The 15748-nt window shown below is 37.8% G+C and overlaps 5 protein-coding genes across 5 annotated transcripts; 1 reads left to right on the forward strand and 4 right to left on the reverse strand.

Annotated features, from left to right (window-relative positions):
* Nucleotides 1–108: 108 nt before the first annotated feature.
* Nucleotides 109–2354, reverse strand: LOC147926025 (NADH dehydrogenase [ubiquinone] iron-sulfur protein 8-A, mitochondrial-like). The gene is made up of 8 exons (XM_087489845.1): nucleotides 2168–2354; nucleotides 1649–1718; nucleotides 1466–1519; nucleotides 1285–1376; nucleotides 1082–1195; nucleotides 669–736; nucleotides 474–585; nucleotides 109–390 (listed from the first exon to the last, which is right to left on the reverse strand). The coding sequence occupies exons 1-8, from the start codon at nucleotides 2219–2221 to the stop codon at nucleotides 295–297; spliced, it is 660 nt and encodes a 219-aa protein (XP_087345971.1). The 5' UTR covers nucleotides 2222–2354; the 3' UTR covers nucleotides 109–294.
* Nucleotides 2355–2418: 64 nt separating this feature from the next.
* On the reverse strand, nucleotides 2419–6070 carry LOC104714186 (uncharacterized). Its single transcript, XM_010431469.3, has 12 exons — nucleotides 5300–6070; nucleotides 5085–5214; nucleotides 4902–5004; nucleotides 4462–4585; nucleotides 4270–4335; nucleotides 3997–4035; nucleotides 3807–3887; nucleotides 3669–3716; nucleotides 3422–3472; nucleotides 3252–3320; nucleotides 2903–3154; nucleotides 2419–2806 (listed from the first exon to the last, which is right to left on the reverse strand). Exons 1-12 carry the CDS (start codon nucleotides 5453–5455, stop codon nucleotides 2564–2566), a joined length of 1362 nt encoding a protein of 453 aa, XP_010429771.2. The 5' UTR covers nucleotides 5456–6070; the 3' UTR covers nucleotides 2419–2563.
* Nucleotides 6071–6176: 106 nt separating this feature from the next.
* Nucleotides 6177–9939, reverse strand: LOC104752331 (uncharacterized). The gene is made up of 10 exons (XM_087489844.1): nucleotides 9144–9939; nucleotides 8772–9047; nucleotides 8429–8558; nucleotides 7703–8211; nucleotides 7545–7625; nucleotides 7341–7445; nucleotides 7137–7250; nucleotides 6952–7035; nucleotides 6775–6846; nucleotides 6177–6668 (listed from the first exon to the last, which is right to left on the reverse strand). Exons 1-10 carry the CDS (start codon nucleotides 9198–9200, stop codon nucleotides 6396–6398), a joined length of 1701 nt encoding a protein of 566 aa, XP_087345970.1. The 5' UTR covers nucleotides 9201–9939; the 3' UTR covers nucleotides 6177–6395.
* A 1543-nt stretch (nucleotides 9940–11482) lies between these two features.
* Nucleotides 11483–12369, forward strand: LOC104752333 (photosystem II 10 kDa polypeptide, chloroplastic). The gene is made up of 4 exons (XM_010474442.3): nucleotides 11483–11704; nucleotides 11791–11849; nucleotides 11942–11997; nucleotides 12096–12369. Exons 1-4 carry the CDS (start codon nucleotides 11545–11547, stop codon nucleotides 12241–12243), a joined length of 423 nt encoding a protein of 140 aa, XP_010472744.1. The 5' UTR covers nucleotides 11483–11544; the 3' UTR covers nucleotides 12244–12369.
* LOC104752332 (DNA repair protein recA homolog 1, chloroplastic) lies at nucleotides 12342–15633 on the reverse strand. The gene is made up of 13 exons (XM_010474441.3): nucleotides 15205–15633; nucleotides 14657–14748; nucleotides 14417–14492; nucleotides 14260–14322; nucleotides 14052–14181; nucleotides 13871–13956; nucleotides 13656–13781; nucleotides 13438–13542; nucleotides 13306–13362; nucleotides 13153–13215; nucleotides 12985–13061; nucleotides 12802–12874; nucleotides 12342–12666 (listed from the first exon to the last, which is right to left on the reverse strand). Exons 1-13 carry the CDS (start codon nucleotides 15448–15450, stop codon nucleotides 12547–12549), a joined length of 1314 nt encoding a protein of 437 aa, XP_010472743.1. The 5' UTR covers nucleotides 15451–15633; the 3' UTR covers nucleotides 12342–12546.
* Between the last annotated feature and the right edge of the window lie 115 nt (nucleotides 15634–15748).

The raw sequence follows: 15748 nt of genomic DNA on the forward strand, positions 1-15748 counted from the left end.
CGTCCGATCAAATATGTCTTAATTTATAGTTTATCTGCTTTCAGTGTTTGACCAATTAAAGCTCTCTTCTTCCAAACCGGACAAAACCAAACACTTAACCGGAACTCATGTCGAAAACAAACTCCTTCCTTCAGGTTTGTACAAACAATTCAATTACACAGACAGAACAAAAAAGCTGGAATTACAAAAGAGTTTTTTTCACACGGATATATGATCTCAGCTTTATTTCTAACAGAAGCAACGCAAAATGTTTTCCCGGGGAAATAACTTTGAAGCAAAGACTTGTAGGATGGTTCATCGGTAGAGACTCTCTGACCTCAGATTCTCAGCAATCTCCGTCTCCCAACGATCTCCATTCTCCAGAAGTTTCTCTTTGTCATAGAGAAGTTCCTATGAAAGAAAGGGAACGTTACAGAAGTTCAGATTAATGTGTGACACAAGATTATTAGGTCTACAAAATGTGATAATCAGACCTCGTGTGTCTCAGTTGCGAATTCAAAGTTAGGTCCTTCGACAATTGCATCAACGGGGCAAGCTTCTTGGCAGAAACCACAGTAGATGCATTTTGTCATGTCGATATCGTACCTGTACAACTTTCAATCATCAACAATAGGGTAAACGAGAAAGCATATATATTGTTGATAAATGAGAACTAACGGAATAATGACCTAGTGGTTCTGCGGCTTCCATCCTCCCTCTCCTCTGCCTCAATTGTGATTGCTTGTGCTGGACATACCTGTTGAAAAAGACAGGTATCCCTCACCAAAAATCACAATCCGCGGTAGTTTTTTAATAGATCATTGTCAGCGGATATGAGCATTTCATCAGAACTCTAGCGACTCGACGGTACATCTTACTCAATACTCAAATAAATTTCCTAATTACTAGAATGAATTTCGTAGGCATTAACCTTTGATCCTGAGCTATGGCCCATATCAGAAGAACCAGTTTTACACAGCATAATGGGTTAACAACCTTGTTTAATAGATGCTAGCATACCCATTATCCTGAGATGCCTAGCTTTGGAAAGAAAGAGAACGCTAAATTAAATTAAGGCTCAGTATAGATCCCAAGAACTCACAGCTTCACAGAGTTTGCAGGCAATGCAGCGTTCTTCCCCAGTAGGATATCTTCGAAGAGCATGCTCACCACGGAAGCGAGGGCTCAGTGGACCCTTCTCAAATGGATAATTGATCTGCATACAAGATAGAGTTTCAGAGAATCGAACAGAATTGTAAATTTATTACAATCTAAGTTGTGAAGACTGGGAAAGATGTCACTCACAGTAACTTTGGGATCAAAGAAGTACTTGAGGGTCAGCGACAAACCGCGGACCATTTCAGTGAGAAACAGGGTATTTATGCTCCGCTCAAAGACTGAAAAGTTGCAAAATATCAGGAGGAGGAAGAGAAAAGTATGAGAAACAAAAAGAAAAAGAACTAAGTGTCTAGATCATATGGCTTACCAGTACTCCAGTCCTTGGAAATTTCCTTAGAAAGTTGCTCCGCTTCTATATCATCTGAATATAACATAGGCAAACCATAAGTCATATACGAATCAGAAACATTGTAATACAAGTTGAAAAGGGGTAAAGTTCAGCCTGAATCACCAAAAAAACACCTCAAACAAACAAGAGCAGAAAATATACCTTTGTTACTGCCATAAGAAATACCACGAGACTGCAATCCAGAAAGATGAGATCCCTGCCCGGAAAAAACCTATCCATGAAAAGAACCATAACATACACACCATAAGGAAGCTAATGAAAAGGTTAAACATTTCACAAGAAAAAAAACAGAATAACTAGCAAAAACGCTCTCAATCACAGGAATTAAGATCATCGAGACTCGCATGACAATGGTAACCCATAAGAGTAACGAAGCCCTCTAGATTATTTAATTTGCCTACATGATTCATCCAATCGATCAGGCGGATGGATACTCTACAATCTATAGGAATTTTACAGTTTCATTCCAGTTTCGATTGAGATGTAATCATGAATCCCATCAACAACAAAAAACGAAAAGACAGGTTCTTCTTTGATTCCCAAAACTCCAGGAGACATTCCACATTTCTATGCATCTCTTAAACAACTCCCCCCAGAAGTAAACGACACAGAGATCAGAGATATACACAAAAAAAATAAAAGAGAAAACAAGATTTATACAAGATGTCGAGCACGGAGAGTGCTCAGTGACCTGCGAGCCAGTATCGAAGCCATTGATGGAGCACCCAAATTCGATTTTAGGGTCCTTCTTCACTGTGCGATTTGACGAGCAAAATTGAAATCAGAATCCTCCGACAAAGAAGAGCCCTAAAAAATCCAATTTTTCTCCTGAATTTAATACATTATTACATTTTTGTCCCTGGTACAATATTTATTGGTTTTCTGACCCGGTGATATAACCGGGTTAGGAATCAACAGAATTATTCCCTTAACCGATAAAAACCTGAGGATACATAAAAAACATACAGTAATAGCTCAAGTTTGTTGTTACACTTGTTTTCATCACCATTGGTGATCGAAAAGAAAATTCTTTACAAAGAGATTCTGAAAAATATTTCAATTGAAGTTGGTGGATCGGTGTTTTGGTGCCATGTAGTAAGAGTCTCCACAATTAATGTGAGATTGCATCAACGGATTCCATCGATCAAATATTATCCGGCCACCACGACCAATCCTCCCCTGAAACCGGCTTGGAGGTTGACCCGGAGATGAATCTGGTGCTGGAGGAACGATCCCTGCAGCTGCCAGTTTATCTGGAACCAGCGGTTTCGTGAACAGCATGACTGGTTCATTAGGATCCTAAGGATATCAAAAAAAAAAAAAAAAAACAAAACCATTACAGATTACTTGATGAGTGATTAAGTATAGTAATTAGGGAGAATGTGTTGTAAGAACCAGTTTGTGAAGCCATCCGTGATGCGACTGTCGTCTTCTAACTTCTTGCTTGATTCCTCCCGGTTGAGATGCGTTCATATTTAAGTTGGTGAAACGAGAATTAGGGATAATGGCAGGTCGAGTTCGTACACGGGTGCTAGTGTAATCATCAGAGTCCATCAACTCATCGTCGCTTGAGCCAAATTTGTATGATGTTGTAGTGGGTTGAAATCCAGGCAGAGCCAAGCTATCTTCCAGGAGCTCTGTTTCATGCTGCAAAAAAACCCATAGAAGAAGATTTTAGACCCTGCAAGGCAATAAAAAGACAGCATATGTAAACAAGAGTTTTAGAGGAAGTAGTAGTAAGTACCCTGTATTGGAGTTGGATTCTCTGAAGGCTAACCTCACTGTCCATGACATCCCTCTTCTTCTCTTCTCTCTATGGAACGGCTAACATCAAATTAGTAACTTTGGAGAATGCAATCCGCTTGTTAAGATATGAAATGACGTCTAAAACTCTAAAACTGTCATAAAGAACACCTTAATGAGAGCCTCCAGAATGGTCTGTGCTTGGCCAAGATTGCGTCTAACCTGATAATAATGTATCCCATATATATTCAGAATTCAAGAGAAAATCATAAATGAACCCCTAAGAGATAATTAACAGCCAAAAAAATCAATGTTATCCAGGAAAAAAAAAAGAACACTAATGGAAGCCATTGTAAAGGCAAATTGCACATTGTTTTCAGGTGCAAGAAACATAAAGAGATTCAGGTGCCTCGCTCACCTGTCGAAGCTTTTCAAATGACTGCACATTGTTTTCTCTCCTCTGCATCTGAAGAAGAAGTAAAGCCTTATCAGTATTTTTCTGCCTCCAATTGGATATAAAAATCTATCACAAATTGCGTAGAAGAAGACAGCTTACCCTTCTTGTGTGGAGTCTATGAACTTTCTCCCTTGGCCTAAACACATTGTAGGGATTGGTATCATTGACCGGTGGAGGAGGCTGTTTCAAACAATGAAGCAAAACATCAACTAAATAATCGAGGTAAGATGACTTTCTGACATAGGCCTTGATCGTTTCAAATGGAAATAATTCAAATAATAATGCAAACCTGTAAACGCCGCAAGACAGGCTTCTGCCATCTTTTGCGCTAAGTTCATATAAAAAGAAAAAATGGAAAACGAGACATAGGCATTTGTATTATAATCCAAAGGTAGTCCATATGTGGAACTGATGCATCATTGACAAGGATTATGCACAGGTTTCAAGAACCCAATAATCTGTTGAGCCATCTTTATCTCACCCCGTCAAGTAAGATCATTAACCTATGCAACATAACGTCTATATCCAGAAAACTTGTAACAACAAAAGTTTTATCTCTAACCTTGTCTTTCCAGTAGTTGAAGATAGCCTGAAAGGTTCCATAGTTAATGGACAGAGATTGCAGCGCCTACAATAAGAAGACAAAAATAATCATTGAAATGTTCTGTGCTGTTTCTAAAATGAGTATAAACTGGATGAACAAGAGATATGATAATCCAAAAGACAATAGAACACAATAAAAGCAAAAGCATACATCAACAGCAGCATCAAACTGCAAAAGCACAGGAACCGGAGAACCGAGAGTAGGTGCAATAACTCCAGCTCTTTCCCGCGTCTTGTGATCCAAAACCTCTAGTTTAAAAATAATGCCCTCAAGCCTGTATCAGAAAATTTAACACATATATGTCGCTCATCAAAAAGAATGATTCTTCTTTTGGTATCTATCTCAGTAAGGGTTTGGTTTTTAGCATTTTTAGCAGAATCCAGTCATAAATTGTAGTGAACAGAGCAAACTAATTAAGCTACAATACAAAACTAAAAGACACGGAGAGACGGAATAACCCAATCTGCCCTCAACGATTAAATATATGAAACACAGTATCAGCATGATGCAGCTACAAGATAACAGAAAAAATACTGACGATACTAAATCCTAAAGAGGAGCAATAAAGATAGTTGGATAGGTTACTTTACCTTTCAGGTGAAAGTTCATTTTTATCGTTATCAAACTCATAAAGCCAATCTTCATCCTCATTGTCAAGATCATACTCCACAAATTCTCCAAGCTCAGACCGAGCTGCACAAAAATACAAACTTATATAGTTTCCACATAACAAAAAAAAGCCACCTTCGTAGCAAAGAATACAAAAGTGGTACCTCCTCTTGCACGAAGATAAGAAGCAGGTTGACCAAAAGTCGGAGAATAATCCCTTTCATAAGTATCCACAATAACAAACTGAGGTGTTGGTATTTCTGAAGCTGGTTTCTTGCTTGGCACTGGTGCAACCTGATAAATTTAAGTAACAACGGTTAAAAGTGATCGAATTCGGATGAAAAAAAAAAAGGTAGGAAAAGAAAATATAAAAATTCACCTCATTGTCAACCTCAACGGAAGCTATACGCAGCAACTGAGAATTTCTAGTAGTAGAAGTTGGAGTGTCGTCGTCTTCAAAGTCTTTAAAGGATTTTAAAATAGGAAGCTTCTTGTGTATATCCAATGGCCGTGGCCGGAAAGAGAGCCTACTCATTTCACCTTCTTCCTCACTATTCTACTTACAAGTGTGTGTGTACATATATGTATATATACAGAGATAGATAGATCGCTATGTTTGCTCAATTAATACAGGGGGAGGCAAAAAAACGTCTGTAATATTCAAAAATAGTTCAGAATCCTAAAAACTCGAAAGAGGAATAGACAAGGAAAATAAAATGGTTTCGACAAAATCAGCAAAGCAATCGAAAGAGGATTTTAGGGTTAGGGTTTCGTTCTGAATCCGGATGGAACGAGAGAAAACAGAAAAAATCAAATTCGATGATACCCCAAAATTGGCAAAAGCTCTTCCTCTTCCTCGTACAATCCCAGTTTCTAGGGTTTTTTTTGGCTCAGATGGGTAAAATTGCGGCGGCTACCCGAAAAGAAAACTCTTCCGTGATTTAACCCAGAAGGTCAAAATCGAAGCTTGGAAGGGAAATTATAAAAATTTAATGGAGGTCAGACGTGCTTGATTGATTCCGTCAGTAACATTAACATACAATACAAAGGAGGGAAAACACACTCTGGTAAATTCGGGTTCGATTTCTCAATTTTTATTTTTCTCTGTATTTAAAAAAAAAAAAAAAAAGGAAAAAAAATTATTAAAAATTCAAAACTTTATAAATTTAGTAACCATTAATATTTCTATTCTGAGCTTCTTCTTCTCATATCATATCATCCATCATATTAACTGCCTTTAAAATGTACAACATTGATTCCAGAAAAAAAAAAACTTCTTTCATTTTTCAAGTAGTTGTAATAATACCACACTGAAAAATCCACAGATTCTTTTTTTTTTTCTTTTTCTTTAAGAACAATCCACATAATATGCTATTTACAGAGAAAGACTTTGGATTCACTTGCTGTGAATTCAGTTTTTGGATTCGTGGTGAGCTATATGGAAGTTTTTGTTTTATGGTTTCGGTCAAACTGAATCAAGTGGATGTTCTTCGCCATTGTTTCTTGCTTTTCATCTGGCTTAACTTGAAAGGGCTCCAGCTTTTTCTGCGTTTTGAGGTTTCGCAGAAGAGACCAGAAGCAAGAGCTTGTTGAAGCCATAGCTCAAACTCTTCTTCGTCCTCATCCATCATCTCCACATCTAGATCCCATGGGAACCTACTTGAGTTTGATCTTTGTGTTGTCTTCTCTAAACCAACCATGTTCACATGAAAGCTTGGCCTATGTGTGTTCGGTCTACACGCCATTCCCTATAGTAATGATCAAATCAACAACACATGTTAATTAATGTATCTCAATCATTCATCTTCACATTGAGGTAATAATCCACAACCGAACCGGTAAGAGAACACTGACCTGACAAATGGCCCATTCTGAGACGTCAAAGATTTTGCTTTCCGCGCAAACAAAGGCACGTGGTATTTCAATCTTAAAAGGACCGAAAACAATAAAACGGTTGAGTTGAGGATACTGAGGCAAAACCACATTCATCATTACAAGCAACAATGTGAGAAAAATAAGCTTTTCTATTACCTTGTGTGCTCTCTCAAAGGGTAATGTCCCTTTGAGTTCGACCCATCCATCTCCATCTTTTGCTTGATGATATTGACCACAATCCTACATTTAACAAATTGAGATGATCTGAATGAGCGTTTTGAAATATCAAAAGATGCAAGACGAGGATGTTTTAAGAGTTCCTGAGTTGGTTGGATTCAAACCTGACACCATCTTGCCTTTGCTTTAGTCCTATTGGTGCATACCCATATGTGTGAAGTACCACATTTCGTACAGTGTATCCGCCTCGACTCTTCTGATCGATAATCAGGACCACTCTGCAGATAAACAAGAACACAAAAAATGGAATACAAGACCAGGCGCCAATAAATATCAAAGAGAAGCAAAAGTAAATACTGTAACTAAACCTTATGCGAAGAAGCATGAGATGTCTGGCAAACACTCCTAGTCCTAGATTCTTCTTTTCGTAATTGCTCATCGTAATCTCTCTTCTTTACGAAATCAGAAAGAACCTGAAAGAAGAAAATACAACCTTTTCATGTCTATATATCAAAATACCAAGAACATGAACATCAATATATACAAAATCTAAACTATACATCATTAACCACCTCGTAAGCACTTTGAAGTTTCTTGAATGATTCACTTGCCAATGGACTCCCCATATTTTTATCTGGATGAACCAGCATTGCCTAGAACATATAGCACACACTTCGTTAACCTTAGAGAAATTGCATTAACCTACTCATCATTGGAAATGAGGACAAACCTTCTTTCTATACTCTTTCTTAAGCACCGCAGCATCGATCTTTTTATGCCGAGGGAAACCCAGTGCTTCATAATGATTCAAACTATTCAGTATTCTCTTCATTTCATCAGCTGAACTTGTCTCTTCTATTTTGACTATTTTAACAGTAGAAATCTCCTTTACGCTATTAACAACAGTCGAAGGAGCAGTTGGTTCAGCAGACGACTTATTCTCGTGAACCTTTTTCTCGGTTTCTTCTTCGACAGGAGGAACTGAAGGATACTCAAATTCCTCTGAATAGTCTTCTTCTATAATTGTTTCTTTCGGTTTCTTTGGTTCCTCGTGTTGTGGTTTCTCACTTAAATTGTCACACCATTGAAGAAGACAATTTAATATATCATTGGACAAGAAAGCAAGATTTATTGAGAGGAAAAGACCAAGCCATCCAAGTCTGACTTTGACACAATACATCGCATATGAGGCCGCCATTAGGACCACCACACGGGCATGATTTAAGGAAAATAAATAGCCTGAATCAAACAAAAGTAGAGAAATCAACACCATGTAAATAGTAAAGATCAGGCATAACTCAATAAGTAGTTGTATTGTAACAGTGAACGAGCATAAAAGCAGACTAAGGGACATTGCCCTTCGAGAAAGACAATCCAGCAAACTAATCTTAAGTGGTTGTATTGTAGCAAAGAACGAGCATAAGAGCAGACTGATCAGGGAAATATAGAAACTTGCCTCCAACAATAAACAATGTTCCGGTGATCCAAAAGTTTGCATACATCCATAAAGTCAAAATTCCAAATAGTCCTACAATAAAGAGGCCAGGGGTGCAACCTAAGTTCAGAACAACAGCTGCAGCTGCCCCCTGCAATAATAAATTCAAAGCAATAAGTGAAACCCAACTCAATCAACCAAATCACCAATCTAATGCACACATTGAATAAAAATCTTGAGACCATCAATAGTGGGCAATAGCATCTAGGATTTCAGGAATAAAGATTAGTGGACCTGTTTAAAGATCTAAAATCCAGAAATAAAGATTTCAGGAAAGATAGAAAAAAACAGAAGAGATAATTACCATACTGAGGAGAACATAAAGCAAGCAAGACAAGGAAGTCAAGCTAAGGAAGCAACTCCACATAATGAGAAGCAAAGCAGCTGAACCCAATTTGGCGCTGCAATGGAAACCCCTAAAAATGCAGTCTTTCCAGTACACAAAAGACAAACGAAGTAACCCTAATAGCTTCCCACATCCACAACACACCAACGGCCAGTGACGCTCCACAACCCCTCCCATCTTCTCCCCAAAGCACCGCAGCGCAGAACAAGCATCCGAGCACATATTTTTCTGAGACTGCATCCATTTCCAACCTTGCTTAACCAACCCAATATCCTCCATCACCAAAAACAAAAAAAATTCAAATCCCTAGCCAAGCTTGATTCAACTCACAAAGACAGAAGCAGAGATTGATAGGCGTGAGAACAGAACCAAAGAGACACATCTCATCGACGAAACTAGCTTCTTAGCCAGAACTCCCAGCGAGGCTTCAGTAGCTTAATTCAACAGATTTGCCGCATAAACGTAACAGAGAAGATACACAACAACAACAAGACAGTATGTGACCAGAAGAAAATCCGGTCACGCTGATTCGTTCAACGCAAATCACTTCACATGCAAGTTTCCCCAAAAACAACTGATTAAAAAAAGGCAAAGCGAAGCTCCGTAATATCTGAGAGACAACAAGAACAAAAAAAGGAATCTTTCGTTTCCCCTTTTTCAGCAAAACTCAGTCTTTGCTTCATTCAAAGACATTCCCCAAATTACCCATCAAGGTCCCATTTTTAAAATACCGATCCATTGATCGGATCCACGAAAAATCTGACTAATCCCGGAGAATGAATTAGCTTCGTCGGAGAAACACTACCACCACCGACAAGTATTTCACCTTGAGAGAAAGAGGGAGAGTGATAAACAAAAAAAGAAAGAAAATGAGCTTCTTTAGTTAAAGTAGATTGGAAGGGAGGGGCACTGTAAAGATTAAAGCTTCAGAAAACCCTAAAAGAGCTCGTGAAAGAAAGAAAGAAAGAGAAAAAACAAAACTTGAAAAAGTTTCAAAAAGGTTCTTCGAGGAGAGAGAGACGACAAAGTTTCGCGTATATAGAGAGAGAGAGAGAGACAAGACAAGATCAATCCATCCATGGAGAAGAAGAAGGCAACAGTAATTTAATTAATTAAGTCGTTACTTATTAACATTAGCATTGGGTTTTAGCGAATTAATTAGGAGTTAGTTTTTGTTAATTGCTAAATGAACTTTACTTACTGGAGTTGTATTATATTTCTGGGTCCCATTTTACTTAAAAATCTCCTGCGGTTGGTCATACTATATACTACAATTGAAGCTAAAACCAGAGTTGGTTAAGTCCGGTTCAATTCTGTAAATATTGGATTGGATACTAAATTAATGCAATTTATCTTTATACAATTAACTGTATCAACATCTCTATAACAAACTTAACTCACTGTTTCTAGTTTATTGCATTGGTTTACGTAACGCTCTAAAATTTGACATTAATCTAAATTTCGGTTTGGATTTATCGATTCTAAAAAATATAATACGATTAGGAAAAAAAAGAATGTTCAATTCTTTTATTGGCAGAAACATGTGTTTTTTTTTCCTACTTAAAACTGTTACGAATAGATTTGTTTGTTTTCATTTGACATTATTTAGTAAAGCATGTTCTGTTACCTGTATCCAAAGCATCGTGCTTTGTAGTTTTGGGATTATGTGAATACAGCAAGATGCGAAACTAATTTAAATATATCAAATTATTCTCTTATCCGTATGCAGTCAAAATATATAACTTACTTACAGTTTGATTTAAATAATTAGGGAAGTTTTTATTTTTATTTGCATAAGAAGATTTCAATGTTATTTTAAGGACGGTCAATTGACTGACTTTATAATAACATTAGTCCTTATGAAAAAAAAAAAACAAAAAAAAACATAAATTTGTTGTTGTTGGTTTGGGTCTACATTATATCCACTAGAAGGAGTCATGTGGCGAAAAAATGCTTTATATAAATTTGTGGTGGGTGATATTTATTTGTGATTGGAATATATGAGAATGGTAGCTTACTTGTACCCTTACTCTCATTTGAATTTAATAGTAGTCTTATTGGTTTCGCATCACGACTTAGACGTGTCACTAACACATCGACTGATCAACAAATAGTTATTAATACAAACGACTTTGATTTGTAGTAATATACTCTAGTTGATAGTTTTCTAATGACCAAATCCTTATACATCCCCTATTAGTAAACTACAGACAAATGAGTCCAAGTTTGTTGATGTTTCCAGTAGTGGAAAAGCCATAATTAAAGGTCCGTTAACATATTTTACTAATCTGTCAAACAGCAGCGAGCGATTAGAAACGCTGTATCTAAACGCTAGCGTTTCTAATCAGCTACGAATTTTCGTTTCAATTTCCATGCTTCCCAATTGGGTCTGTGATAAACTAGTGGGCCTGTTTTAAGTAAACTATAATCTATAGGGGCCATCATAATAATAATGATTTAAAATATTGAAAATCCGACGTGGCATTATGAAGCGAAGTGAAAAAACTAAACCTGATCTGACGGATCTGCGTAACCCAGTTGTAGATAACGTTGGTAAGGAAGATATCCCGACCAAAGCCACACAACCTACGCCACGTGTCATAACCACAATCACTTATCGAATCACCGCTCTCTCATATTTGAAGCCACACATGATGCACTCTTGTGTTAGAGAGATCGAGAGATCGAGAGATTGAGAAGTTTGATCATCTTGTGAGAGAACCAATCAATAATGGCTGCTTCAGTAATGTTTTCATCGGTGACCTTGAAACCAGCTGGTTTCACCGTGGAGAAGACCTCGGCTAGAGGCTTACCCTCGCTCACAAGAGCTCGTCCCTCCTTCAAAATCGTCGCCAGTGGCGTCAAGAAGATCAAGACCGACAAACCCTTTGGTTAGTACTATTATGTAATTATTTATACACACATACTTTACCGTTCATGTATAGCTTATATCCGCTAAATCGATGTGTTTGTGTAGGAATTAACGGCAGCATGGACTTGAGGGACGGCGTCGACGCCTCCGGCAGGAAGGGCAAGGTTGGTTAATACATCTAAACCACGACGTCGTTCTATATTTTTTTGTATTGTTATTTGGTGAATCCTCTTTAAAGGATGTCGTTTGAACGCAGGGGTACGGTGTTTACAAATACGTCGACAAGTATGGAGCTAACGTCGATGGATACAGGTGAATAAATAATCTCCATATAACCCTTTTGTTAAAGAACCATGGAATAACTTTGTAGTAGTAGTAAGATGATGATGTATTTAAAATTTGGGTTGCAGTCCTATTTACAACGAGAACGAGTGGTCAGCGAGTGGTGATGTGTACAAGGGAGGAGTCACCGGATTGGCAATTTGGGCTGTGACTCTCGCCGGAATTCTTGCCGGAGGTGCTCTTCTTGTGTACAACACCAGTGCTTTGGCTCAGTAAACCTTAAGTTGTTAGACGCATGTGTACTCATGTTCTATAAATGTTTCTGTGTTATTGTTCTCCTCTTTAATCTTGTAAAACTCAGAAATACTTTTGAATTTATAAAAAACTTCTAGTGTTTATGTATATTCATCTTCCTGTGATTCTCATCCTCCAATTTTCGAAGATTTTGTTGCACAAGAATGATCTTGGATACAACATATATATTGGACAGAACCATTTGGTGTCATCATGAAACAAGAGATGAACATGATTTGGAAGATCTTGGTCTAAAATGTATTAGATCCCTAAGTCTTGGCTAAGTCATTGGAAATCGTCAAGCGAGTCTTCTTCTTCTTCATGATGCGAAGCCGGGGAAGAACTGCTGCTCACCAAAGGAGTTGATCGATGAACTTCTCCATCTAACATCAACAATCTCACTTTCTGCAACACCATTCCAAAAAAAGATAGCATAAAGAGAACGAATTCATGCAAAAAGCTTACGTTTCACATTTGTTAAAAAGGAAGGAATTAGAAATCTACAGAGATTGGTTAAGATTAAGAATAGAGGAAGCAAACCTTCACAATTTCTTCTTGAAGAGAAGGGTTTTCCCTTAAGTGTTGCAGTGCTTTCTCTCTTCCTTGCCCTAGCCTGAAACAATGACCCCAAACACAAAACCATATCTCATACACTCTATCCACTTCTGTCACATAATCAGAAGTCTTAAAAGGATTTCTGAGTTGTCACTGTAGAATCCAAACCTTTGGTCTTCATAGCTGTACCAAGAACCTTTCTTCACCACAACCTCCATTATTTCAGCACAATCAAGAACGCATCCCTACAATTTAGGCTTTAGTTAAAAAACGTAATCAACAACAACGATTATGCGTTGTCAGAGACAGAGAGACTGGTCATCCACAGACGCATACCAGTTTACTGACTCCTTCCCCAAACATAATCTCAAACTCTGCTTGCCTATACGGCCTTGACACCTGCAAAATAGTCAATAAATAGGCAAAATCACTTTAATGTCTAAAATAAGTTGACATTAGACTAAGGACATGTTTAGCCTTGATACTAACCTTGCTTTTCTGCACTCTTACACGAGCTCGAAGACCAATATCTTCATCCCCTTTGCTCTTTGAATTAAAAATGAGTTTAGTTCAAAATGACATAGAAATACACTGCAAAGTTAATAGAACTATTATGCTTACAGATTTGATCTTCCCAGCAGAACGAATTTCTAGCCGGACTGATGCAAAGAACTTCAACGCAATGCCTCCACTTGTCACCTCCGGATTCCCATAGTACACGCCAATCTTAATAGCAAGAGATTAGCACTGTTAGTTCGAGAACACAACATGCTTATACATGAAATCAATTTCATCAAAATGGATAGCATAAAGGGTGAGTGGTTAGTCATAATTTTCACCTTGTATCTAATTTGGTTTAGGAAAATAAGCGTACAACCAGCTTTAGAGGCGTTTCCTGACATTTTACGAAGAGCTTGACTCATAAGACGAGCTTGCAAACCCATTTGCTGCATTCCAATCTCACCCTAAGTACGAAACAGGAGAGGAAACAAATTAACCTCAGGGAGTTTCATACAATACAGAAAGTAGATGTTTGAAAGAGATGATGTCATACTTCAATCTCAGCTCGTGGAGTAAGTGCTGAAACAGAATCAACACAAATAAGGTCAACCGCACCTGAGCGACACATACGGTCTGCAGCTGTGTGAGTAATAAGAAGAAGAACATATTAGTTTCACAAATACATACTTTACATGGCAATTACTATCACAGTACGAGAATTTAGAATGTTTTACTTTCTAAAGCCATTTCGCCATTGTCTGGCTGGCACACTATCAAATTTTCTACATCAACCCCTAAAGCTTTAGAGTATGTTGGATCAAAGGCATGCTCTGCATCCACAAGCATTGCATTGCCTCCAAGCTTCTGCACAATTAGCAAATTATGTTTAAGCGACATACCCGAGATGGTATAAAAATCGAATTGTCTGGTCAGAGTATATACCTGCACTTCAGCAATAGCATGGAGTGCTAGCGTGGTCTTGCCACTACTTTCTGGTCCATATATCTGCAGTATCAAATTTCAAATAGAGGAAAAACTGAGACCAGCGTCACACATTCTATGATCAGAGCTCTGCAACATATCTAAGCAAGATCAATACCTCAACTACACGACCCTTGGGCAGGCCTCCGCCTAAGGCAAGATCAAGAGTTAATATACCACTCGGAAAAGTTTCCCTGCAATACAGCAGACCAACGTCAATATACACAATCATCTTATATTTTCGTAAAGTAAAAAATAACATGGTGTAATCAAGATGTCTAGTGCCATGATATTGGACTCGTTCTGTCACAACACTCTTGAGGAGAGGAAAGTTATACAATAAGTAAGAGAATCTCACACTAGTGCTCCACCAGCACTCCCCAATCTCGTTACACTTCCTTTACCAAATGAGCTGTTGATGTCATTCATAGCTGCCTCTAAAGCCTTTTGCTGTAAACAAGCCAAGAAAAGCAAAGTGAGTGAGACAGAGAACTCAAACAAGAAAAATATGTATGTGAGCTCAAAGAAGAGAAGACACAGAGCAATGTAACCCCAAAAGAAGTGCAAGAAACAGCCAAATGATAGATGAAACTAATCAAAAAAAAATATTTCTTTTAATCCATAAACAAGCGAAGAAGATACTAACTATATCTGTGAGTTACCCATAACTAAAGCTCAGAAATTTGGGGAGACAGTCTCCGAGCCACTGGCAAACTGAGAATTCCAGCTCAAAATGAATTACAACTCTAACACATAGTATAACCAAATCCAATCCCATGAATTAATGAATCAAAAAAAGTATACTGCAGATATGCTTAGGTTCAGCTATGGTAGACGTATTGTTGTTAAAGAGTGAATCAAAAAAAAAAGAAAAGAGAGAGAGGGAGAATTGAAAGATGAAATTACACGGTCGAGGAAGCGGGAATCGGCGTCGGGAGATAAAGCGCCGTTGATTCTATCATCGAATTCAGAACTGACGTTGTGGTTGAGTTTCCTCGCGGCGTTGACGGTGACCTGCGAATAGAGGCGGCGGGGGTAGCAAGAAGAGAGACTGAGCGGCGGCGAATACGAACATGGCGTGAATGGATAGAGCGGAGTAAGAGGAGTGAGGCAAGGATTTAGCTTCAGAGACAATTCTAGGCATGATTCCATTTTCCTGGGTTTAAGCAAAAGAGTCGAAAAGACGAGTAGAAGAAGAGGAAGAAGAAGAACCTCATATGTGGTATTTTCGAATTTTAAATTAAATAATTAATTTAACATTTTTTTTTTCTTAACTTTATATTATTGTAATAAATCTGAAGAATAAAAAATATATTCCATCCATATCTAAAATATGCTGGCTGAGAGTGTGTAATGTATGATATGTATCAATCACAAAGAATTCAATTTTAGAAGAAGAAAAGATGAATTTTGGCTCTTCAATTCTGAAGCTTCAAGCTGAAAATCCAAA

This window comes from Camelina sativa, chromosome 16, assembly GCF_030686135.1.
Source record: "Camelina sativa cultivar CO46 ecotype springtype chromosome 16, ASM3068613v1".
Taxonomy (NCBI): Eukaryota; Viridiplantae; Streptophyta; class Magnoliopsida; order Brassicales; family Brassicaceae; genus Camelina; species Camelina sativa.